General features: G+C 41.0%; 1 protein-coding gene and 1 long non-coding RNA gene across 2 annotated transcripts in view; one reads left to right on the forward strand and one right to left on the reverse strand.

Annotated features, from left to right (window-relative positions):
* LOC124257307 overlaps positions 1 to 26,450 on the forward strand; it is a 34,535-nt gene extending 8,085 nt beyond the window's left edge. The window contains exons 2-3 of the long non-coding RNA XR_006893234.1: positions 11,232 to 11,239; positions 26,440 to 26,450. This is a non-coding gene — a long non-coding RNA (uncharacterized LOC124257307). The remainder of the gene's footprint in view (positions 1 to 11,231; positions 11,240 to 26,439) is intronic.
* LOC124257306 (kinesin-II 95 kDa subunit-like) lies at positions 27 to 27,818 on the reverse strand. The gene is given in 24 exon segments (XM_046691341.1): positions 27 to 3,490; positions 3,870 to 3,929; positions 4,093 to 4,232; positions 4,830 to 4,935; positions 5,440 to 5,553; positions 5,837 to 5,955; positions 6,110 to 6,229; positions 7,271 to 7,375; positions 7,812 to 7,904; positions 8,407 to 8,623; positions 9,232 to 9,327; positions 9,905 to 9,992; positions 10,258 to 10,390; positions 10,762 to 10,854; positions 12,006 to 12,075; positions 13,274 to 13,353; positions 13,935 to 14,018; positions 20,025 to 20,149; positions 20,884 to 20,947; positions 20,949 to 21,009; positions 23,401 to 23,508; positions 24,574 to 24,662; positions 25,145 to 25,218; positions 27,736 to 27,818. Coding segments are annotated over 23 exon segments (2,241 nt in total). The 5' UTR covers positions 25,148 to 25,218; positions 27,736 to 27,818; the 3' UTR covers positions 27 to 3,417.

Consider the following 27,818-nt stretch of genomic DNA (forward strand, 5'->3'; position numbering starts at 1 on the left):
GACCTGCAGAAAGGATCAGAACATCGTCACAGTGTTCATATTGTTTTATTTTCACAGTAGACTGAGATATGAAGCTCACATAAAAGGCATTCCTAAAATGTTCACATGTGGACGTTAAACTATTTTGTTACAAATTTATTCATAAATAATATATAAATAGTAACCTTGGTAACACATGAAAAGTGTAAACATATAATAATGCAGTAAACATATGGACGGAATAATCAAACCGAGATGAAACAGTAAGAGAAATGCAAAAGCATCTAAACAAAATTTATAAGAGCAAAGGTAAGATCTATTTCGTCTCTACAAGAAATAATTTATAGTGCAATAAAAATCTCAAATAATAAATGGGTTTCTTTGGATGTGGAATATTTCTACCTGTAGACTTTATTTTCAGCGACTTTTACAGAAGTTCATGGTGATAATTAAAGTTATTTAGAAAATTATGCAAAATTCATCTGATGAAAAATTATCTAGAAAACCGAATTATCTCAATATTTTTGCAACTTGTGAAATAAATCTTTTCTTCGCAAATTAATTCACTCAAAACATAAAATAACATTGACAAACAAAACACACAGCAATACACTATCAAATACATAATAGCAGCAATACATCCAAGTCTACTATGTATGTCTCAAGAATGCAAATAATACTTAGTCATTGTCAACACCAACCATCAAGGTAAAGACGATATTATGACAGCGCAAAGAATATGCAATGCAAACAAACATCTTGGGATGTCTGAACTATACATTAACCACAAGAAAAGTGGGCTTCTGTCTAGTGGTTTAAGAAACACAATGTGTATGCTTTTGTGTTTTAGAATATTAAAGAAATCCTGATAAAGAAAATAATATTGTTTACTGACAATGTGAATAGTGCAAGTAAAACATCAATGATAACTCACTGATCACATAACACCTAGTCAACAAAAAACTCATAGCACTGTGAAATGTACATGCAGAATGTTATTTGTACATGTGTCAATCACGTTTTCGATAACCGAACGTTATTCATACATGTGTCAATCGAAATGTCAATAACAGAATATTATTCCACGTGTCAGTAAAGTTGTCTATAACATACTGTTATTCAGCATGACAGCTATCCTGAATGTATCAACACAATTAATAATATTTTATAAATAGGTAATTATTTCACATATATTACTGAAATGGTTTAACCTTCCATTTCTCCCCCTTCCACAGAATTACATACATATGCACAGCGTTGATAACATGTGCCTTGTGTAGGACAAATAAATATACTAAAATAAGGAAATCTCTTGAGTGATGGTAAAAAAGCTTGAAAAATAAATATTTTGCATACAAATGGAATGACTAATGAGAAATTAATTAGGTTGAGCGACGTAACTAGCTAATTTTGTGAAGGATTTGATTTGAACACACACAACTGTTACTACCGTTTCACTGAAAAATTCTAGTGAAGACCTTTAAACAGTGTGTGGAAAGAGAGCTAGAATATGAAACACATATTTGCACTGAGGCATTGATTATAATGCTTGTGAATGGTGCAAATTTATAACTGTTTACCATGAAGAAACATTCTTCACAGATTTAATGTGCTTAACACTGATAATCATTGTACATCAAATATCCACAAAATTTACATCACTGACAAGATACTCCTGAGCTAATATGTACACGTAGCCATGACAACAAGTGCAGGCAACTCTGGATATTACCAATCCATGGTATTGTGGAGTTCATATCATATACGATACTCACAATATAACCCCCCAGGCCATTTACAATAGGGCAATCTGTTGCTGTGACCTATATACATTTTGTAACTATTAACGGGTATGTTTTAGCCAAGGTTGAATGCAACAAATATTTCTGGCAATTATATCTAAGCAGCTCAGCAACACTGAAAGTAGGACATTTTGAGAACATGTTGAAGAATCACTAACCTTTACACTAACTTCCACTGAGGTAGGGTCACATTATGCTTGTGTTACACCTGTTATCTTTAAGCAAATAAACATTCCAATCAACAGGTCTACAAAGAAGACTATGGCATCCAATCAATTCACTAATTAGACTGATCTTGAAAGAAATGACAAAAAGATGTTTTTCATTTCTTATAAGCTTATGTTATTAGTGCCATGTTCATTTAGCGCTGTGTCAACAGTTTTGTGGAATTGGAGTTGTGAAATGAGAGTTTCTTTTCCCTTTTGTACTTTATAAAACAAGTTGACAGATATATCATCATTGGCCATTTCGTATAGTCACATCACATTAGTCACAAACAGTTTGTTCAGCCATAATGTAACATCAGTCATTGAACAAAACATTAATTGCTGATCCTATTTATGTTATAAAATTAAATATCAGGGCATTTACAAACAAAAGTATGACATATTTTAAACATAACATTTCTACCCACTGAAATGTAACACAGAAAACTTGGCTGTACCCAAAACATGAAAATAACCCGTTGGTTTTGTAGTAGTCTGATTGATGCTTCACTAACTGCTGATATGAGTGTAACTTGAAACCATGTCTAAGACTCTCCTGCTAACTCACCACCATGAATACATGACTGACAGATTTGGATTATATTCATAGAAATTATTGTCTAAATGGAGTCATATTCAACTATCTATAACTATTTGTTACGGCATGTATTCCTATCACCTTCATACATGATCGAGACAAATACTACCACGAGTAACGCCACTTTTAGCAATATTCCAGCAATATCACAGCGGGGAACACCAGAAATAGGCTTCCCAAATTGTACCCATGTAGGACTCGAACCCGGGTCTTCGGCGTGACGACTGGACGGTTTAACCGCTAGGCTACCCCACCACCCCATTACTACCATGATTGGTTCTTGTGATATGTCAGGAACTATTCAAATGTTGCTCTGCTTTCAACCATAAGATAATTGGTGCCACTGGGAGGATTCAACCTCTCCCGTTCAAGTTCTGTTCCTCAATGCCCCATCCCTGCATTTTACTGGGTTTTCAAAAGAACTAGAAACATGAAACAGTTTCATCTCAGAACAAGATCAAACTACATGATTACATCCAGAATTTAAGTATGTCAATGACAATAGTCCTGTTTACAAATACATCACTGGCACAGATCTACTAGGAAGGGGAAATGCATAAAAAGTAATGATTTTGCACCAATATCTTCAGAAGCTAGGCTGATTAAATTGCAAATGCTAGAATAAAGACCATGCTGTCTTACAATGATGAATCACATGGCTGACTTGTGGAGGAGAAAGAGTAGAGAGTGTACAGCTCACTCAAAGACTAGAATACGGAGTTCTGATGCTACTTCTGAAAGTGGTACAGAGAGGCATTCTCACAAACGGAATTGGTAATATGTCAGCTGGAATTGTAGAAAGAACAGTTATGGTTGATCTGCACTGAAGTCATCATTTAGGAACCAGACCTCTGGAAGTTGGATATTTCGGGTCACTGATGCCAAGCTTCTTGGCTGTGCGTGGTCTGAAACAAAACAAAAATCTGTGAGAGTGGAGATTGCATTTTGTTTTCAGTCATCCCACATGGCGCTCAAACAATCAGTGAACGAGTTGTATGATCCTCAGGGAGTTGAGATTGAAAATACGATGTGCCATTCGAGTTTGACATCCAATGATCAAGGGAAAATCAAAGCGCCCTTGAGCAGCTGAGCTGGATATCGGTGCTATACAAATGTTAGCATAATAATAGTTACATCAGTTCTCCAATAAATGATAAAACGTGGACTAATTATTGTACAAAATCGGATTGAAGAAAATGTCAGTAATATTAAACAAACGAACATCATTACTCCACATGATGAAAAACTCGTGGAAAGTATGAGAAATGTTCAGCAGCAACTCACCTTGCAACAGTCTTTTCTCTCCTCTTGCCTGACTTGGGACGAGAACTGAAGATACTTGGACTGGAGGAGAAAACGGTGGAATTATCACCTTTGTCAACATCAATCTCTATCATTCCCTTAATCAACAAAACATCACCCCGCTGCTGTGGCCTAATATTTTCTATACAGTTTAACACATCTCTAAACAGTCTGATCTTCCTGCCCATGTGTTGTTAGCACTGACCTTCCATCTATGTCCAGGTCATCCTCGTCCTGCAGGGCGGCATCCAGGGCAGCCTGGACCCGCGGGGCCACTGTCGGGCCTTCGTAGTCACGGGTCGTCCTGTTGGGCATGTCCATCTCAATCTCCAGAATATTTTCTCCCTGAAGCAAATTCAGGGGTTTAATATTGAACATGGCCATGTGTGAAGGAGACAAGTTAAAATGGACTCACTGTGTTTAAATTAACACATGTAGCATACGGTTTAGGTGGTCTACTGTGCATGTCATGTATGGCATGGCGTGACAACTTAATGCAGGAGGAAATCCAGAACTGGTTCTCATCCTTAATGTTGACCACTTTGGTGATGCCGACAAACATAAAACTAGGGTCCGATTATGTCTGGGATTAATATTCTGATCCATGATATTTTCAAGGGACACAACTCGGTATATCAATTATGGTGCCTATGGCAACTAGGCCAGGGGTGTTCCCTGACAGTTCAAGGAGAAAAGACTTGACCTATTCTGCTTATGTAGAACCTCTTTGTAAATGTGTGAGATCATGTAGTCATGTGGAAATGATATGTTATAAAGATTTTGTGGGAATCTGCAGAGTGTAAATGCTACATTTATTTCTGAAGTTGTTAGGATTTGATGAGTTAGACATATCATAGGTAGATAATCCTTGTATGGTGAATGGAAGCACAAGGACATGTTACAAACAAACATCTATTAATTTATAGCACACAATCGTGTTACCTTGAATCGTGGGTTGCCTTTCATCGCTGCAGAAACTTTGGCAAAGTCTGAAACTGGTCGTCTGTTGCCGAGAGCTGAGACTGGACGTTTTGCCATTGACTGGGCACTGCAAGAGATTTAAAACACATACTAACTTGAAGAAATAACGTAGTACCTGCTTCGATACAAAGAAGTTACGAGTCTTGGCTAAATCTTGCATGAAAATATATTTGCCACATTCAATGTTGGGACAAAATCTACTCAACTCACCACCAGCAACTGTTTCATGATGCAAATACACAGCAATAGATGACATGGAGAAATAAACAGAACATCAATTTACACATATATTTTATTAATCAAATTACAGATAGTACTTATTCTGAACTATAAACCAGCAAGAGAAAGCAGTTTTGTGGCGTTATGGCTTTGCAGAGTTGACTATTATTTTACTAACAACATGACCAATGTAGAGGAAAAGGCTTTAACACTCTGCTTAACATACTGAACAAAATAACACTATGTCCCAATTTGACTTCAAAGGGAGCTTAGTTTGGAATTCTGACCGGGAGCAAGTCTGCCAGAAAACCCCACTGGGGTTAACCACCATCAGGAAGTGACATACACCTACTTCTTGTTGGTGATGGGTTTCAGATGCCACGAGTCGTCATCCTCGTCAAAATAAGCTCTGTTGAGGACCTTGTTCTTCTCCTCATGTGGGATGAAGTTCTCAATAATCAGCAGTCTGTAACATGGCAAATCACATAATTCAATCATACTCACTTGCCGTGGAACCGCATGTGTGTTTTTGTTAATGCTGCATTTGGAATATTCCAGCTATTTGGCTGTGACCTGTAATTAATCCAATTTGGACCAGACAATCCTGATGTTTGTCCAGGATGAATCCATGCGGTCAGTCCATTTATATCGCATCAAATTCCATTCCCCTAGTCCACACTAAATCTCGCGGCCTTATGAATTCAAGCAAGTTGAAACTGCGGAAACTTAAAAAACTTGTTAAATCTTACTTGAGTTTGAGTTCTCTGGTGAGTTCCATCTGTGTCTGTTCCAGTTCCTGGCGTTCCTTGACATGTTCCTCTTGCATGTCTTGGATCTCCTGCTTGGTCTGCTGCAGCTTGCCGAACAGCTGCAGGAACACAAGAGGTGAACTGATGTTAACGACTTATGATGTAACGAGGGTTTACAATGCTAGCACATGTGTTATATAGGCAGAGTGCTGGGGATTGATATTGCTCAACAATCAGTCAGTGTGACACAGACACTAGCAAATGAATCCTGACCTTCTTCAGCTTCTTTGTCTTGACATCGACCTCTTGCTGCAGGGAGGCATAAGTGCCCTTGATCTCCTCGGCCGACTCCTCCTTCTCCTCCAACTTCTGCTGGATCTCACGCTCCACTTTCTGTGTAAGATCCAAACAGTTCTTTCAACATTCTTGCTTGTTTTTCACCACACTCAACCATATTCTAGCTATAAGATTTAAAATATTACAGTCTAAACCTGACTATACACAGATGCTATAAGATATAAGTAATGTCCCATGTCAACAAGGAATCAACCAAATAACAAATCTTGACCACCTAAGCCTGAGCAGCTTAGGAACAACCCAGAATCCCCACTGACTATAGGCTCAAGCAGATGAGAGATGACAGATTGACAGATGATAAACATCTTTCAAGAAAACTACCAAGTCATCAAAGTCAGCTGTTATTCAGTGTGTTGTTTCTCCTGCCTTTGTCAATTATTACACCAAAATTATTGTTTAAATATTAAACATTAGTTGTGTCTATAACTGTTCAAAGACCCAAATTACCCTGATCTATGTTTCTAGGTTGACTAGCACCATGACCATGCCCCTATAACTGTAAACATCCAAGAACTGCATCACTGTGGGCATTATTCCCATGTTAAGCAGACTGTGTTGTGATACAACTGAAATAATGTTCAGAGAGTCATTAACCTAATCTCATTCCCACTGATACCAATACGCCTTTATCATGTAACCCGCTAAAAACTTCACAACGAGGCTCGGTATTCAAACAGAAATGGCGCAACACTGCTGTGTGCCGACCTGCAGTAACGTCTCCCGCTATCCGTCTGGAAGCAACCTGTCATTCCATAATATCCCAAATGATCAAGACCTACGCAAACACTGGATAATAAGAATCAGACGCAACGAAGGTCCATTATTCAAGGTAAGTTAGACATGAAATGATATGACAGTCGCCTTGAGTTAAAGGTGCTCGATTTTCAATGTCGGAAGATTCGACAGCTGGTAGAGATTTCAGACTTCTTGTCCACTGTGGCAGTGACGGGCCGTAAGATGACATTTCTCTAGCAGACGATGGATTTGCGGGGCGGAAATACCGGAAGTAAACATTGTGTATACTGAGCCTCGTTTTCGCGAGTTATGGCCGACGCGTGAGAAAGGAGTATGACTGACCTTTCTGTCAGCTATCTCCTGTCTCCTCTGCTCCAGTGCTCTCTGCTGCTCGTTGGTGTGGTCAACAATGTTCTTCCCTCCCATCAACAACTTGCTCTCCATAGCCTGGGGGGCATAAATGTTTTTAGTAGTAATTTGACATGATGAGACAAAACTCCCAAAACAAACTGAAACTGAAACCTTAATTTGATAAATCAACAGAAATCATTGAAAGAAAACACTATTTCAGTGGAATTTCTTCTATCTCTTCTATGTACAGTTGAAACTGAAACTTGATGGTTTTGAAAAGAACCATGATGAATTTCAATTAAATTCCAGAAAATGTTGAATGTTTTAAGAGTTTGCTATTCTGCTACCTACCTTTGTATCAACATCAGTATATACCAGCTGAATATTGATGTTGTCATTTCCAAAACAGTATTTAGAATGTTCAAGAAAATAAAACTTCATAAAAAAATGTTGGCTTCTGGCTTGTGAACCACTTTGAGAATGATTCAAGTAGAAGCCTGGGCATTGTCCATGTAACTAAGTCCAGCCTTACCTTGATCTTGCCAGCGAGGGCGTCAGTCTGGTCCTTCTCTTGTTTCAGTATCTCCTCCTTTGCCATCATCTCTTGCAGTATTCTCTCTTTCTCCTACAAGCAAATATCATGACTCATGTCTCAGGGATATCTATCAGCGTCCTAGCAACAAAATGCCTCAATTCTTTTCATTCTACTAATAGCCCCTATCCAATATGTGCCCCTGACCAACCTCTGAACCAATGTACAAGTAATCAAGTGCCCTGTACAAAGCTCCAAATTTCTTAGAAAATATTCAGGCTTAATTTTGTTTTATTTATTCCATATTTATGCAATTTCATTCGGCAGTTGAAAACAAACTGACTTACTTGTTCAGCTGCTTCTTTGTATGCAGTGTTTCAATAAGTGAGTGTTCTGAGTGTGCAAATACATGTACGAGAAAATATATTACACATGCCATTATTTGGCAGACCAGTGTATGAATTATGTCCACAGTATCCAAGCAGGATGGCAGCAACGAGCAAAATCCAACATCCAGTTAGTTTTGTTCTTATGACCAGCAATAAAATACTGACTTACTAAAACCCCTGGTCACCACAACATTTTCACCACATACCTCTGCCATGATGCTCTGATCGTTGAGGATAGCCTTCTTTTCCGACTCCAGTTTCTCTTGTTGTGCATTCATGTATGTCTCCACATCGTCCTCCTCGTCACCTCCATCCTCATCTTCATCTTCACTCCCTTCTATTATTTCTCCATTTCTGTCTCTTTTCACTTTCCTTTTCTTTCTCTTCTTTGGTCCTCCCTTTGAGTCCAGCTGGTTCTTCAATCTGAAGTAGAGGAACACCTTTGGTATATGCAGGGTCACAGTAGTTAAAGTGAGTGAGTGAGTGTGAGTGAGTGAGTGAGTGAGTGTGAGTGAGTGAGTGAGTGAGTGAGTGAGTGAGTGAGTGAGTGAGTGAGTGAGTGAGTGAGTGAGTGAGTGAGTGAGTGAGTGAGTGAGTGAGTGAGTGAGTGTGAGTGAGTGAGTGAGTGAGTGAGTGAGTGAGTGAGTGAGTGAGTGAGTGAGTGAGTGAGTGAGTGAGTGAGTGAGTATGGTTTTACACTGCTTTTAGCATTATTTCAGGAATTTCATGGCAGGGTACCGCAGAAATTGGCTTCACACAATGTATCCATGTGGGAACCGAGTGGAAACCGAGAATGGAACCCGAGTTTTCAGCTTGACAAGCAGATGCTTTGACCATTAGGCTACCCCACCGCCCCGAGTACTTAAAGTGTTTGATTGTCATGCTGAGCACCATGGGGTATTTTCAATAATCTACAAGTTAAACTTCTGCCAGCCTTTACCTCCTCTGCCTGCATACCTGATGACCAGTTTCTGACTGAATACAGCAATCACAAGCATGAACACATGTATTTTGTCCACCTCAGTACCTACCTGGCAATCTCCTCCTGAAACTCCCTCAGTAGTGCATCCTTCGGGTCTTCGTTGATCTTGGGGATGTTTTTAATGTTCTTTGCCCTGTTGGCATACCTGTCAAAAACAAAACGTGTCAGTCAAACAGCGACTACACACATGTGTACAAACTGCATCTGCGATTCAGAAATATCTGAACTAGAAAATAATTCATGCATAATTACATCTTTTCAGGGCTACTTTATGTCTCTATAATATTTTGTTGGAACAGTCACCATGGTTACACATGATCTCAAAGGCAGGCTATAGGGTATGGGCTTCATCATTACCAGTTTATGGTGACTTGAAATGCTCTAAACAGAGTATCATAGTGCGAGTGAATGAGTTAAGATTTATCATCACATTGATATTTCAGCAATATCGTAACAAGTATCATGTTGCGATTTCATGCAGCCCCAAAGAGAGAGGTGTTAACAGATTACCAGGACATAGTATCTTGTTGCTGCAAAACACTTTCTCCTGATTTTATCTACAACACTTCAAGTACATTATCTTAATATTAGTCAACTGATGTTCAGGATTACATTAGTGATAGATTCACATGGTTATATTACACACCTGAGGGTAGTGCTAGATTCACATGGTATATTACACACCTGAGGGTAGTGCTAGATTCACATGGTATATTACACACCTGAGGGTAGTGATAGATTCATCATAGTTGTAGCTGGCTGGACCAATGTTGGCCACCATTACAGTGCGTGCATTGCCTCCGAGGGAATCTGAAATGATAGCAGACGGTCAAGTCATTTCTAATAGCACTTTTGCCTAATGAGTTGAGTCCGACTGAATCCTGCTAGATACAGTCTTTAAGTTGTCATGGTGAGTCTGTTTGATGTAGGAAGAAAGCTTGAAGAGATTAAGGTTAGTTTTGCCACTTTAATCAGTAGGTGTAAGGTGGTGACAAGCTAGAAGCATCATCAGATGGTTAACTGTGGCACACTTTTGACAACTGAGCCTTCTGGTGATCATGGTATCTCCACCTACCCTGCAACAATCTGGTCAGCTTGGAATCTCTGTAGGGGATATGAGAACACTTCCCATCTACCAAAGCCGAGATGACGTTGCCCAGAGCGGACAGGGACAGGTTGATTTTGGTGGCCTCCTTTAACCGATCTCCCTGACAAAATATCAGGCTACAGTTCAACATCTTCATCAAGTTAAGAGCACATATTGGTTACATGACAAAGTAGGATTAATTGGATTCCAACATGTAACAATCTGTGGATCAGGGCAACAATAGAAAGCAACTCTTCATAGTGATGTGATCACAAGGTCCGAGTTCTGTTGTCAGTCAACACTGCACTCAGCTATATTCCAGTTACATGATGGCAGCCTGTGTTGACAAGACCAAAAGGATACGAGGACAATCAACCTTGTCTTCAAGCCTGATAACTCATGCCATTGAGTAAAATGACAAGGTAGTTTGCTAAGGACCAGTTCTAACCCAGGATCCCTACAGACAACACAAAGACTACCACATGTACTTACTGTTGCTCCAGTCTTGGCCTGACGTTCACTGCCTGCTAAATCCACCATGTTCAACTTGCCAACACGGATATGGTTCTCGCCATCAACTCCCAACTGAAAACAAAAACATGGAGGAGATTTTTTATGTTAAGACTTTAAACACAAGATTGTGCTTTAGCTTTTATTCATATTACATATACATAGATTTCAGAACCAGTAGAAAGTTATGAACAGAAATGTGACATACAGTTACATTCGTAACTACTCCTGTCATCCCGGCAAGCCGGACGGCGTCTTGTACCCCTCTTGTGGATGTGTACGACTAGGTCCTGTCTAAGCACAAACGGGCACGGAGATGAAAATAGTCTAGTGCTAGTACTAAGGAAAGATAACTCAAATTTTCCAAACATGGCTACTCCCAAGAATATCCTATAGCTATATCCCTTGGACAATACAACTATACATTCATTCCCTTTGTAAGTATGTTTCAGTGTTGAAAGTTGCTGATCCTTTAGCTCAAAGTTTATGTTTGAATTGTGCTTTGCATAGTTAGCTAAGTTTCAAAGTTAAACGGGGCCTCCATCTTCATGCTTCGAAATGCGTATTACTACGTGCGATTTAATTGGTTTGCCCCGATTCTTGGCAATAATGGCGTACGATAGGGGTACGAGTCTTTTTGTAGGTCACGGAAAGAGGCGAGTAGTTACGAATGATACAGCTGAAGTTTAAGTGATATGTAAGCAGCTGGCATGATTGACTGACTGAGTTTAGTTTTACGCCGCTTTTAGCAATATTCCAGCAATATCACAGCGGGGGGACACCAGAAATGGGCTTCACACATTGTATCCATGTGGGGAATCGAACCCGGGTCTTCGGCATGAAAGCCTGGACAAAAGGTTAATTATCAATAAATGACAGCAGATAGATTAGTGATGATTTGTTTGTTATTTTCGCATAACTTCATAAAAGCAAATCTTTTAACAATTAGCATTTGATTTTGAAGGGGCACAGTTACTTCATAATGATTCAGATGTTACACTTATTATGTAAAGATGCTACAGACATCAATGGGAGAGCCCCGAAGTTTACTGTTGAGGGAGTTGACCATACAGGAAGCTAGGTATATCTTACATACTGGCACATCTATCAGTTATGTAACACAAACACAAAATACAAGATGATCCAACTGAAGAACTCGTCAAACACAAAACCTACTTGTGATAAGACTTACAATAACCAGACAATCTAATTCACTTGTGACATACCTCACTGCATTCAACAGTGACAATAAAGATGGCGTGAGATCGGGAACTGTGTTCATTCATATTGGTTGCACTGAAATCACAAATATCATTCATCAATCAAAATGATTCCATGCTTTCAGGGTGTATAATGTATGTCATATGTCTCTAACTCTAAAAACAGATCTGACTTGTCGATTGGCTGTTTGGCTTGTTGTTCAACGCCACACTCAGCAATATTCAAGCTATATGGCGGCAGTCTGTAAATCTATGCAATTGGGATACGATGACATGTGTCAACCAAGTCAGCGATTCTGACCACCCAATCCTGTTAGTCCCCTCTTACAACAAGCATGGGTTACTGAAGACCAATTCTAACCTTGATCTTCACGGTAGTCTGACCTGTCGAATACCTTATAACACAACCAAAGCACTCAGCAAATATTCTACCACTATGACGGTGGGCTGTTAAAAAGACATTCTGTTGCTTGATATTATGAGCCATGATCAATTATTTTTCTTCGAGCCATGCTGAGTAACACTCCAGTTAGATCATGTCAGCCCGTAAATAATCAAGCCTTGTTTACACATCCCAGTGGATGATATTAAGGACAACGGTCCACGTCATCAGGGTCAGAAGATGTCCACCAAGTCACTGAACTCTCTTGTGATCAGCAAATATTACAAGGGACGTATTACCAACATTTATCCTCATGCGAGTTCAGTAACTGATGTGACTGTCTTAAGACAAAGAGTAAAAATCTCATCTTACAGATCTAGTCTGGTTTCCAATATTCATCATACAGGGCTCCAGATAACTTTTGGGGGTGCAAATGTACTTACACATCATATTGCAAGTGGAGGTGTACTGAGAATTTTGAAGGAGTACTGACAAGTGTCTTGTGTGAGCGAATTGATGTGGTTTGTCTGGACGATTCATCGATCACTAGTTTTTAGCCAATCGAAAAATAGTGACGTATATCATTGCATGGCAACGCAAGGGATTCCTACTGTCGGGGTTTCCTCATGTGTCAAATCGTGTTTCGCAAAAGACACTTAACAAGTATTTATCCAAAATAGATTTCCATTTGCACAATACGCACGGAAATTAAATGTTAGACATACGAAGGTATTTATGTGCATACATGATACGTTTAAAATCATATATTGTGTAGTACTTAATTGATTTTGAGGCGTACATTACGCCTGTACGCCCCTTATCTGTAGCCCTGAGCATACATCACTTAGTGAAAAACAGAAAAGGATACAAGGCAAAGAACATCAAGTCTCACCCAACAGATCTATTTTGGTTCCCAACATTCATCACATGTTCAATTTCCTTAACACTCTTCGTGACAAAGGAAGATAGGTCCTGAAATAGACAGTAAATATGCATTGTTCACCTAGAATATGCCCGAAAGACTGTTCTGTATGTTGGGAACACATGGTGCATCATGTCATTGCCCAGATATACCTGGAGTCACTGTCAATATCAAAACAAGTTTCTATTATCAGGAATTTTGGTCTTAAAAGCAAGCCTGTGCCATAATTTACCCGAGATTCCAAACTTATTACCTTTTCGCAGCAAATTTGTGAAAAAATTGTTGTGTTGTTTCACATCAGCTTTTCTATTATTCTTATTTTTTGTATTTATTTTGTGTCATTTACTGCAGAGTTTGGGCTGAATAATTGGCCTCAGGGCAGGTTTTGCTTCACAGTTTTATATCTACTGTAGTATCTGAGTTAATGGAGGGGGGTGATACATCTTCAGGCAAACAAGTATCATTTAGAGTAAAAAATTTCATTTATTTCAATAAGAGAGTGATCAGATACATTTTTATAAGATGGATAAAGTCATCATTCCATGTTCACTGTTTAGCCCATCTACCTCAGTGCATAGGAAGAATGTCTCAACATTTTTTTATCTTAGATACATAGATCATTTTCACTCACCTTAACATAAACACCAGTATCAGGCCTCTCCTTGAGATCCAGGCGTTTAGACTGATCCTTGGACAACAAGTCCCGTACTTCCTCCTGCACACACAAGCAGTTTCAGTCAGAGAGCGGTTTACACAGCCCACTGTACAATGTCTACAGAGAGTTGTCAGTACTTCACAGGCAACTTGGGAAAAATTCGAACAAACCTGTAGAGGTTGCTGATTTCTTTATGAGAGTCCTCCTTGGGGTACATATAAGCATTAAAATGTCCATTTTAATCCCTACGACAGTTGTAACTATAATTTGAATAAAATATTTACAAAACAAAAAAGAACGTTTTTGTCTTGTTCGACCACCCCTACGGACCCCAGAATGGACCCGTCCACCAAGAACAGGTAACTCTAGGCGCTAACCTCGTACCTCACTTTCCATGCTGAACGTATCAGACAGAATGTGGGGAGGTGGGTGGCCATACCCCAAGGAGGACTCTCATCAAAGAATCAGCAACCTCTACAGGTTTGTTCGATTCTTTTTTCATGAGAGATCCTCCTTGGGGTACATATAAGCATAAGACAAACTCCCAAAGACAAGAGTCCTGGGAGTGGTATTCTGTCTGATAAACTAAGCCCCCGACAAGTGGAATTTTCCAACTATAAAAAGAAAAAGGAACAGCTCACTTACCTGGCCACGTGACCTCTTAAGCCAATCAGGCGTGTGCGTGGTCCAGGGTCAGGGGTAATATATTCTGCTCATATGCAAATGAGACAGTGAACTACGCATGTAGTAAACAATCGTGTCCCACCCCCATCCCGAGTTTCATATATACCTAGGGAGGGAGAGACATTAAATCCCATGAAACCACAGCCAAGCCTAGATTTCTAAGGAATATATGTGCAAAATAGATATACGGGGAGAACAAACCATCTCCATAAAAAAACCAACACCAAGTAAGGGTAAAAAGGGAAGGAAAGTTGACCGCAAACCCGCCACCAGTAAAAAACAGATAAAGTCGTAAATCTAAAGCTCAATCTGTCAAGTTGATAATGCCCGCATGAAAGTACTCGGCCGGCTCCAGATAGCCGCGGAGCAGACCTCCTCAATAGGCAAAGCCGCAGCATAAGCCTTAGATGTGGCTACTGCTCTAACCGAATGAGCTTTTAACCCAGAAGGTGGTGTTAACCCTTTCTGTGTATAGCTCGTACAAATGGCAGAGACAAGCCACCTAGATATGGTCCACCATAACAGCAAAACAATTGGTTATCTCTCCGGAAGCCAATGTCCGCTTGATACAAGCCTTGAGGGTCTTATGCACATCTAAGACGTGAGGCCCTTGAAGATCCAGGGTAGAATTGGTCTTCAGCAACCCACACTTGCCACAAAAGGCAACTATGCTTGTCGTAAGAGGCGACTAACGGGATCGGGTGGTCAGGCTCGCTGACTTGGTTGACACATGTCATCGGTTCCCAATTGCGCAGATCGATGCTGATGCTGTTGATCACTGGATTTTCTGGTCCAGACTCGATTATTTACAGACCGCCGCCATATAGCTGGAATATTGCTGAGTGCGGCGTAAAACTAAACTCACTCACTCACTCACTCTAAGACGTGAGCACGCCGAAGAGAGGTACCCGGTGGGGAAGGCTGAGTGAAAGCAGGAAGCTCAATAGGTGCCGTGACATGAAAGGCGCTGTCTCTCTTAGGATGGTAAGTATCCGGCAAGCTAACGCTAACTCTGTCATTATGAAAAACAGTTAGCTGAGGGTCAGCCGACATTGCATGAATGTCGCCTACTTGCCTGCCGGAGGTTACCGCCACAAGAAAAGCTGCCTTCCACGTCAACAGCTGGAGGGATAGAGCCGACAGATCGTAAAAAGAGAGGACCGGACAGCCAATCAAGAACGATTGACAAGTCCCATGGGGGACTGACCCGCCGGACAGCCGGACGGATTCTGTCCACACCTGCTAAAAAACGCTGTACAAGAGGGTGCTGCCCCAAGAGTGCACTGTCGACAGGTATATGAAATGCTGAAATAGCCGTAACTTCGAACAGTTGAAGCGGCTAGCCCCGCTTCCAACCGAGACTGGAGGAACTCAAGCACCGTGACTAGATCTGCAGAAAAGGGATCAAGAATCCCCCTGCCGACACACCAGCGCGTATAGCAGGCCCATCTATCCTCATATTGAACGCTTGTCGAATCCTCCGCGAATCCAGAATTGTGTTTGCAACTGATGCAAGAATTCCGCTCACCTGGAGGCGATTCCAGACAGTGGCCATGCCACCCACTGAATCCTGGGATTCGGGTGTGGCGCTTCCGTTCTGGGATAGAAAGTCCGGTCAAAAGGGTAATTGTACAGGAGGCTGAGCCAGAAACCTGAGAATTACCGGAAACCAGTTTTGAGCTGACCAAAGAGGTGCAAGGAGCACTAACAGTTGAGCTGGTTGGGTGGCCCACTGCGATAGGACCTTGGATATCAGTGGTATCGGTGGGAACGCCCACAGTACCCTGTCCGTCCAGTTGAGTTGGAAGGCATCGTTGGCTATCGCTCTCGGATCCGGTATCCAAGAGCAAAACACTGGTATCTGGTTCGTCGCCCCAGAGGCAAACAGATCCACTTGGAACGACCAGTACAACTGGGAGATAATCCCGAATATCCCCCGGTCTAGCAGCCACTCGTGTGGAGCTAGTATACAACGGGAGAGCGCGTCCGCCTGAACGTTGTCTACCCCCGGGGGATAGACTGGCATCACCCGTATGTTGTACTGGTCGCACCATAGCAGAAACTGCCACGCCTCCTGCAGCAGGGACGCTGATACCATGCTGCCTTGCTTCAGGATATACGTCATGGCCGTCTGGTTGTCCATCTCTAGATGAACCACTTGGCCACAAACCTGATCCACAAAGCTCTCGAACACCCGTCAGACTGCTCTCAATTCTTGCACATTGATATGCATACTGATCTCGTGCTCCGCCCAAAGGCCCGAGACTGACCTGTCGCCCAGAACACTCCCCTAACCTGAGAGGGAGGCATCTGTCTGAATTGAGAGCATGGGCACTGGATAAGTTCCCGGCGTCTGTCCACTACCGCAAGTGAGGGGTTAACCAGTCGGGCCTCACGACAACCTTCTCGTAGCTCTCCGAATAGGACCACAGCTGAGCCAGTGCCTGCTGTATAGGTCTCATCCTCAGACGCGCACGCCACACCACATCCACGGTCCCCGCCATGTTGCCTAGCAACTGGAGCCATGCCCGAGCTGAAACCGTGGGAGTCCGAAGAAACTGAAAACAGTTCTCTGAACTTTGGCAATGCGGTCCTGAGATGGGGAAACAATCCCCATCTCTGTATTGAATCTCACTCCCAGGAAAACCAGATCCTATGTCGGATTGAGTTCTGATTTCTTGAGATTGATGATCCATCCCAGCCGTGTGAGAATATCCAACACGTGATGTGTGGTATTCCTGCTCAACTGCTGGCCTAACGTCCGGAGCAGCCAGTCGTCGAGGTACGGGTGACAAAACCTGCCCTCTGACCTGGCTAACTGAGCTGGGATTAACATGAGTTTGGTGAACACCCTTGGCGCCGTGGAGATGCTGAAGGGGAGCACACGAAACTGGTAGCACTTCCCGTCGAAGGAGAACCGAAGGTACTTCTTGAAGTCTGGGTGCATTTGGTACATGTAGGTAAGCGTCTTTGAGATCGATTGACGTGAGCCAATCCCCTGTCTCGACGGAGGAGATCACTGAGCGCAGTGTCTCCATCCTGAAAGACGGCACTTCTATCATTTTGTTCAGCCCTTTTAGATCGAGTATGGGTCTGAACCCTCCGTCCTTCTTGGTCACTATGAAATACGTGGAGTAAAATCCCTCGTTTTCGTGACCTTCCGGAACCATCTTGATGGCTGCCTTGTCCAGCTTTTTCCTGGGAGATGGGAACAGGAGTGTGCTGCACCCCGATGAATGGTGGCGGACCTCGCTTCCACTGTGGCATATGGCCATCCCTGAGTGGTGACAGGACCCAGGGATTGAAGTGGCTTTCACCCATTCCTGGAGGAAGAGTGTAAGCCGGCCGCCTACAGGGATGTGTGGCATGAGGCAGTGCACTCCCACAGTCGGCAAGTCTCCGCTTGCGTGTGTGGGAGGCAACAAGGGCGTCCGAGGGAGATTTAACGGGGAGCCGGGGCTGACATCATCCCCACATGCTCCCTGATCTACCAGTTCCCCCTGCAATGCAAATAGGTATGCTGAGTATTGAGCTAGGTATTCAGAGCTGGGGCGTTGGCAGGGAATGGCAGCAGTCGCCGGCCCTGCCTGGCCGAGGCCAGGGAGGAAGAGGAACCACCAAGTGTGACAGACGTAAAGATGCACTCATCTACCACCGGCGGCTCAAACAGTGCCTCCTCTCTCAACGGGTACCGCCTGCTAAGCTCTGGTAGATCGAAACGAGAGCGAGTACCCGAGAGGAGAGGATTAATCACTTCGGCAACCAGTGATGGGAGAATACGGAGTTAAGCCTCAGCCACTCGCGTAGGTCCGGAAGGCGCAAAAGCATCCCCCGGAAGGCGAAATTCCGAGGGGTCAGGCCCAAGCACAGGACCAGTAACCTGAGGCAGCGCTTGTGCAATGCGTTTGCGCACCTGCCTCAACTCTCTGTAAAGAGAGACGGCTCCGTGGGCACCGTTGACATAGAACACGAAGGGCTCAAGGAAGAGATCATAAGGTAGGAAGCAGGCCGCCCAGTGTGCCCAGCCAAGCCTCTGGGTGCTGAGGGACCTGGTTGCCCAGGTATGCTCAGGCGCCCATCGGCGGTAGACGAAGCCTGCGCCCGGGTCGGCACTAGGAACAGCAGACAGACCATCCCCCGAGCCGAGACTCGGGGTAGGTTGCTCAGGGATAGGTGCACTCACCGGGCCGCCGTCCCCAGCAGAGACACCTGGACCATCGAGATTTACACATTGCGAGCCGTTGGAAGATTTTTTCTTATGTGATCTCTTGGAAGGGGGGTCCTGACCCCAGATTTCACCCCCCGCCCGCATGAGATTGGAGAAAAACAAATAGTCGGCATGTCTCGACTTTTGGGTCTTGGGTGAAAACGCCTGGCAGGGAACACACCCCGACGAATCGTGCGACGCCTCCACTAGACATCTTAGACACGATGCATGACCATCCTTTACGGGGATAGATGACTTGCACGTAGCGCAGGTTTTAAACTGCAACAAACGGCAAGTCTGACAGAGAACGTATAAATTGTAACCACAATGGGCGATTAATAAATATAAATATTAACCATACTAGCATATAGACTGTACTTAAATAAGAACAAGTGCATGCTAGCCCAACTCCATAACATGGAGCCCATAAAGCAACATATATGACGTGAATACAACTATTTAGAGTAAATCACGTAATATAAATAATCCACCTGAAAAGAGATAAATATCTACAAATTCAGTAAGACATCACACAAACCTACACAAGAAAGCTACAGGCTAACCTGCAAAAGCAAGCGTGTATGCGCCTCCTGTCCGCCATCTTGACAAGCACATGGCAAGCCGACAGGGACTATGACTAAAGTTACAACAAATGATGAATGAAAACTTTCAAAAACATTTATCAATTATCGCCCATGCGAATAAGAGTAGCTTTACATACAGCAGCTGTTTCTGAAGAACTCATCTTGTCAGTCGAAAGGGAGAATCAACTTGTAAGCTGAAGGACACGTCGATACCGACGAACGACAGCATGGAAAGTGAGGTACGAGGTTAGCGCCTAGAGTTACCTGTTCTTGGCAGACGGGTCCATTCTTGGGTCCGTAGGGATGGTCGTACAAGACAAAAACGTTGTTTTTTGTTTTGTAAATATTTTATTCAAAATATAGTTATAACTGTCGTAGGGATTAAAAATGGACATTTTAATGCTTATATGTACCCCAAGGTGGATCTCTCATGGAAAAGAATGTTTGTTTGTTTTCAAACTGAGACATTGTGACTTTGTTATGGTATATTGATACTACGTATTCAGAAAGACAAACTGAAAAGAAACGCTGCTTTGGAAGTCCCAGTAATTTTCCAGTGATATCCTATTGGCATCTTAAACTGACATTTACCTGATATATTTCTAAATATGAAGCTCGGACGAGGTACTGTTGATTCTGTGAGCGGGAAATATGCTGGAATATGTGTTCAAAAGAGTTGGGGATCACACCTCGTAACTCTGGATCGTTCTTGACACCTGATTAAAACAAACAGCCTTAAGGACAGACTCGATGAAAAACCATTATTAGAACAAATAATAACAGTTCAATTATCCCAAGACAAGTCCCATTAAAGGGAAACCAACATATCTTGGGGATAATGTGAGTGAGTGAGCTAGGTTTAACACCACTCTGAACAGTATTCAAGGAATATCACGATGCATCAGCTTAATGTGGGAGGGAAGTCATGATATCACGTTGCCATGGTTTCTGACACGTACAACTTTGGTGAAACCCACGAGCACTGTTATGGTGCTGACAAGCCTTGAAACATAATCGGTATGAACTTGTATTCAAACTCGCAATCATTGGTTTCTGGTGTGCCCAGGGGATGCAACAGCCCAGCAACTGTGACAACTGGGCTACATTGAAGGGATTCATCTTTGAAAATGCAAATCAGTTGACCTTACATGCCCTGTGCCCTTTGTGACATTTGACAGGGCATGGAATTGGCTGGATCATGGCTTGTTAGAAAGTCCGATATGGACAAACTTTATGGACGAACAACTTCTTTATTCAGGAGATGTATGTTTCGATACAGATTCTTGTATTGTTGTCAAGCAAGTATTTTGATACGGATTCTTGTATGGTTGTCAAGCAAACATCACATCTCTTGATAAAGAAGTTGTTTATCCATAAAATTTGTCCTTATCTGACTCTCCAACTTCTAAAAATGCCACTTAAAGAGATGTTGGAAAGTTGTTTGCCCTACCTTGCATTGTGAATGTTTTCCCTGTTCCAGTTTGTCCATAGGCAAAGATTGTACCATTGAACCCCCTGCAGGACCGACTCCACCAGGTCATGGAACGTCTCATCATACAGATCTCTCTGCTTGGAACTGTAATCAACACAAAGCTGAGGGAGTCAGTTTGAGCTTCATGATGCTTTGTGTGAGTGAGTGAGAATGGTTTTACGCCACTTTTAGCAATATTCAGGCTTCACACATTGAACCCACTAGGGGAATCGAACCCGGGTCTTCAGCTTTACAAGCCCATACTTTAATCATTAGGCTACCCCATTGCACCCATGATCTATTGAACAGTATTCATACTATAGTGTCAGCATATTGTGGTAAGAAACACGTAGGTGCTGATACTACCGGAAACCATATATCGGTAACACTCATGTCAGCGCTATATACTATCAGAGATCACATATCGGTAACACTCATGTCAGCGCTATATACTATCAGAGATCATATATCGTTGTATATGGTCCCTGATACTATATAGCGCTAACATCCAAGAAACAACCAGAGAAAACCAGGATTCAAACCATGTTTTATACTTGTATACATATTCTCACAGGGGGCTTGAAATGCAAAAAAAAATAGCATCAAGGTATATATTGTCAATGAAGGGGTCTGAATTATTGTATATTGCCCAAAGACCAAATACATTGATGCCATTTTTGTGTGTTTCAAGCCGCCATGCTTATCCTGCATTACTCCTTAGTAGATTTACTGCACATATTTTGACAGAAAGAACAAAGCTGTAAGAAGTCCAGATGAAAAAGAAGTTGCTCCAGCTGATTATGATAAATGAGAATAGTTTTACGCTGCTTTTAGCAAGATTCCAGCAATATCGTGGTGTGGGACAGGTGAAATGGACTTCAAACATGGCACCCATGTGGGGAATCAAACCCAGGGCTTCGGTGTAAGATGCCAACATTTTAACCAATGGGCTACCCAACCATCCCCCTTCCCTAAACTGGTTCTAGGGCAGACCTCCTCACAGCCTTATGTGACTGGAAGGATGACATTACGCATCTTCAAACTACTGCTTGATGGGGAGGAAAGCCTGAGATGGGCGAGTCCTCAAACAAAGCAATGCAAGATTAAAAATATTCAGATTTTACCAAGTTATTTCATATTATTCCTGAATGCATTTGAATCAGACTGTAGGAGGTTGGCTGAGTAATGCAGGACAAGCCCAAAAATGGATGTAAAACTGTCACTTCTAAGTGATGCAGCTCTATACAGCCAATAGTAGCACCTTAACTGATCACCCCCTATACAAGTACAGGGAGAGAGAGGATGTGGCTATTAATGTCAGAAATGATTTAACCAAAAATTGGGAATAATTTTAGGAAACAAAATAAAAACCACATTTTCTTGCTGTTATATGCCACTGCCAGAAATATTCCAGCTATGTGACGGTCATCTGTGAATATATGAGTCTGAAACAACTAATCCGGTGTTCAAATTTTGTGAGCAGCGATCCATATCGTAAATTATCAATCAAGTCAGTGTCTGTCAACCTAAACCATTTGCCTGCCACTTATGACCAGCGTAGGGTGTAGGAAACCATTTCTGCCCAGAATCTGCATGTGTCAAAAGCTTCAAATAATAGAAAAATGTAGGGCTGGCTATGGACAGAGGTTAGGTGAAATTGGGTTTTACGTCGTGCTTGAGAATATTTCGCTCATATGACGACGTGCACTCGTGTGTATGTGTATGTGCGGCTGCTTGTACTACCCCAGACTGAAGCTGGTTTTATAGTGCTAGCCCACTGAGATACCATGCAGCAGTGAAGCATGAATACCCCACTCAACCACATTATTCTGACTCTGAGCCGACCAGTCCTTGTTGTACCCATTAATGCCGATCGCCAGGCAGGGACCAACAAGTACCATATTTTAACGTCTTTTGTTATGACGCGGTCGGGGATCGAACCCGCGACCTTCCGCTCTCTGTGCGGACGCTCTAACCACTACACCACGGAAGCAGAGATCATAGAGATACACAATCATTAACTGAATATCGATCAGATATCAGGGATGTGACTGAGCACAAATGCCAAACATGTCTGAAATAAATAAATGTACTTCACATCCATGGTCAGTGATGACATATTTGGGTTTGCATTACTAATAAAACACCGTCATGAACATAATTTGGAAGCACGAAATAAATAAGGACCGAACTTTGTGTATTGTCAGAGTAAATTAAAACTTTATGTCATCACAATAGTTTATGCATGACACAATATTCATATTTTCAATGATTAATAATTTCCCATCCACAATTTATCTGATTATCAACCTTTTTAGCCAGCCCTAGAAAAATGATACAACACAATAATACATGATTCATTAGCTTAATAGTAACCTGAGTGTTCCTCTGTGAAGGAAAGAATAGTCCAAAATTTGGAGGAAGGTGGAAATATATATTGCATTTGTACCCAATTAACTGTCCTTTTGGACAATGTTCCAGTGAACTTAGACTTACTTCCAGTCATACACGGAATCAAATGTAAAGGTTTTAGGTTGCTCTGTCGACGGGCCTTTGGAATTGTTGATGTCTATCACGCCTCTGTTCACATCCATTTTTACCACTCTGAAAACACAAAGTAACACCATATCTCATTTATCTGCTCCAGATCAACTAGGGTGTAAAAATAGTTTGGACAAATATGCTGGTCCACTTCAATTGCCATAAATCATAACATGTAAGTTTTAGTGAGTGAGTTTAGTTTTACGCCGCTTTTAGCAATATTCCAGCAATATCACGGCTGGGGACACCAGAAATGGGCTTAACACATTGTACCCGCGTGGGGAATCGAACCCGGGTCTTCGGCGTGACGAGCGAATGCTTTAACCACTAGGCAACCCCACCGCCCCACATGTAAGTTTTAAACTGAGCTGGCACAAGTGTTAAGTGAAACGTGTTTTCTCATTCCTCATAGAATGAAATGGAGCAAAGCCAGGCATCAGGGCTCACAATTCCTTGTATTAGAGCATGACTTAATCTTTATCATGATCATGACACACTTAATTTATTCTGTTGCCTGAACAAGATGAATGGAAATAAGTTTTACAAGAATACTTCGCGATGATGTTTATACTATGAAGCCAATGATAAATATACTTTGCACCAGCAGACTGAGTGGTAATTGTCTTGGGAATGAACATATGAACACATTTAATGTCCACTAGGAATTGTAAATGAACCTGACAATTCCTGAATTAATATTATCAATCTCAGCATGCACAAATAAATGAATAGGGCAACTTTCTAAACAATGTTCTTTGTTTGCTAAATGGTCAAGATGGATCAAACATATTTATTCTTGTCACACTAATATTCAAACTTGCAATTAGTTTTTCTTTTTAACATTGGTGATGTAAAGTTAGCATTAGAACTAAAAATGAGGATGGATTATTGCAAAAGGTAGCAAATAGAACTGGACTACTTCAGAATACAATCAGGAATTGACACATGGTTGGCCAATAATGTATTGCATCATAATGCATTACCATGTTTGCTAAAAGTTACGAAAATGGGTGCCAGTTAAAAAGTAGTTAAAAAAGAGTTGGACATTTCTTGGACTACTGTTTTTAGTCTTACATATGTAACAGCTAACTATGAGGTTAGTTGAACATGATGATTACAAATACTGACCTTGAAAACCCACTGGCCGTTTCTTTTTCATTCATTGGCCGACATCTCACCACCACCTTCACACATTCCCCACCTTTATTTGACTTGCTCTGAAAACAATGGTGACAAAATGATAGGGCTGTGCAATATAACCGGTTTACCGGTTCAGACATGAAAACGATACGTATTGCGATACGCTGATCGAAAACCGGTATTTTGACATGCATTCGGAAAACTTCGTAACGCTCGGAAATCTTCGAATATTTCCGTTTTTTTAATTGTTCTTTTCCCTGTTTCATTAGTGCCAAATGTTACTTAAATTTTTATTTTGTCATGATTAAGAGTTTTTATAAAAGGTTAATCAATCATAGTGATTTTGTTGTGTTTTTGCTTTATAATCAAGCATTAACTCGATTATAAGTAGTTTTTGTTAAAAAAATTATCCTTGCAATATATCGCAATATGAAAATTCTCTGCAATACCCACCCCTACAAAATGATAGTCAATCACAATGTCAACATCACTGCAAGATATATGATCCTGTGAAATGCAATCTACTTTGGTGCCAAGTATACAAATATCACATTAGTACCATTTTGTCTTTTTGATGTATCTGTCTTCCAAATGATCCTCAACACATGAAAATCAGCAGCATTTTCATCAGTTCTGAAAAGACAAATAAACATAATTATTTGAAAATGTTGTTGATTTACTTAGTTATAAATATTGTTAATGTCATCAACATTATTACAGCTTAGTTTTCCAGTGGGGCTGGGATGAGAACAAATTAACTGACAAGTTGTACCACACTCATCTGCTGAATGTACAAAATATCAGATTGAAAAACTGTTATGAAAGTCCTGGCAAAAGTTAATAAGCTATAAGTTAAAAATGATATGGTCATGCCCACAGCAAAGACGATAGAAGGTTGATCTTTAATTGAACATATAAAAGTCAAAAATGATACATCAGGGCTACAGATAAGGAGCGTACAGGCGTAATGTACGCCTCAAAATCAATTAAGTACGACACAATATAAGATTTCAAGCGTATCGTGTACGCACATAAATACCTTCGTACGTCTAACATTTAATTTCCGTGCGTATCGTGCAAATGGAAATCTATTTTGGATAAATACTTGTTAAGTTTCTTTTGCGAAACACGATTTGACACATAAGGAAACCCCGACAGTAGGAATCACTTGCGTTGCCATGCAACGATATGCGTCACTATTTTTCGATTGTCTAAAAACTAACTGTTCATATTTATATCCAGTCGGACCTGACATTTCGCGCATCACACAGTCGCTCAGTTATTTCTCTCGCATCCTCAAAAACAAATACATGTTTGGAAATAGTGATCGATGAATCGTCCACACAAACCACATCAACTCGCTCACACAAAAACATGTCAGTACTCCTTCAAAATTCTTAGTACACCTCCACTTGCAATATGATGTATAAGTACACTCACACCCCCAAAAGTTATCTGGAGCCCTGTACATGGATAGTCAGGCAGACATGCAAACATTAGCGACTTAAGAGAAACCATGCATATTTTTGTCTGTTACACAATATATCATGTGATCAACCATCAGAGGGGAGATAACTGTGGATATTGGCATCCCATACGGGAACGTCCTATCCTGAGTGTCTACATTACTAGGGCTGCAATGAATACACTATGAGGTGAATTTGATATATTTAACAAAGGGAATAGTAATGATTACAACATTATTCATGAATACTGTATGTTTAGTATCAAGAAATGACTGACTGAGTTTAGTTTTACGCCGCTTTTAGCAATATTCCAGCAATATCACGGCAGGGGACACCAGAAATGGGATCAAGAAATGAAAAGAATAAACATGTCATATAATTCCAAAAGTTGACACATTTCAGTGGTATTTTCTATAATGAAAAAAATGCAATATATTACAAATAATGCCCCTCATAGCCTAATGACAGTGTTCCCATAAGGAGCCCTGGCAGAACACAAGTTCCTTCACTGTGTGGCTTAGACATTCCATTTTGCATATCTCACGACAAAACAACAAACTAGTTCAAAGTTAAAACACTTTCTAAAAGATATTTGCAAATATTTGATTCTAGTGACCACAAATAATGACTTGAATTCATGAAGTGATATTGTTTAATTCACTGAATACTCAAGTGAATTGTAACAGGACTACACATTATTAACATCCTATCATGCAGTTTGAGAATAACCTACAAACAATTACCAGTTATAGATGATCTATCCTGAGTGAATTAACTTTGTAATGTTACCCTCAACATTGGTGTATTCTAAATGCTGGTAAGTTGTAATATTTTTCAGCACAATTCCTTTTCTGAGAAATTTTACATTTGATCAGTAAATAATCATCTGTAAAGAAACATGTACAGGAATGCCTGATAAAAAGAATACAATGGGCAATAAGAGTTTTACCTATACATGGGTTTACTTAAAACGACTATGTAAGTTTGTAACCATCTCCAAATCATCTGGTTTATAATAATGATATATTTTCATCATTTTACATGGCATAAAAAGTTTACCTGAAATCAGTTCGTCTTTCAGAAAGTAATGGCAGGAAGTTTGTGTTCTGCGAAACACTGCATCACATATGACATTCTGTGGAATGCCATGTTAAGATGAGTCACAACTAAGAATAGAAGAATTTCTGGAACTTGACCAAATTCACCCATATTCCAATATAGATACTGTATTTTGGTTTAGTGTTGCCTCTATTGTGTGTTACGTAACCTGACACAGCCTGGATGTATTTGGATTCCACCATAATAATGACTACTTTCCCACAAGTTTGTTGTTTTCATGAAATGACAGATAAACTATGATACATCAAAGCAAAGGATACATACCATCAGTATAGATCTATGTGTTGAAATGTGATTACTCAGTGTGTCTGTGTAAACGCCCAAATAAATAATATAATATACTTCTGATATGAGACACACTATCTTTTACCATCCATCTTCTGAATCAGTTTTCTACAAAACTGAAAAAGTGTATAGATACATCTCGATTCCAACGCTCGCTAATAATACGATTAGAATATCCATTCATAATGAGACTTGTTAAAATTTCAATGCACACATCCGCAGTTTACTGTTTAAGATGATTTGAGAAAATGAATACGAAAGAATTCGACTCCTTAATTACCATGCCGACTGTCAAAACATCACCGTCGCTGACTCTTGTCAAATCCATGCAGACCAAACACAAGTATTTGGCATGCGCTCTCA

This window comes from Haliotis rubra, unplaced genomic scaffold (genome assembly GCF_003918875.1).
Source record: "Haliotis rubra isolate DU_JTF1 unplaced genomic scaffold, ASM391887v1 Scf658, whole genome shotgun sequence".
Lineage (NCBI taxonomy): Eukaryota > Metazoa > Mollusca > Gastropoda > Lepetellida > Haliotidae > Haliotis > Haliotis rubra.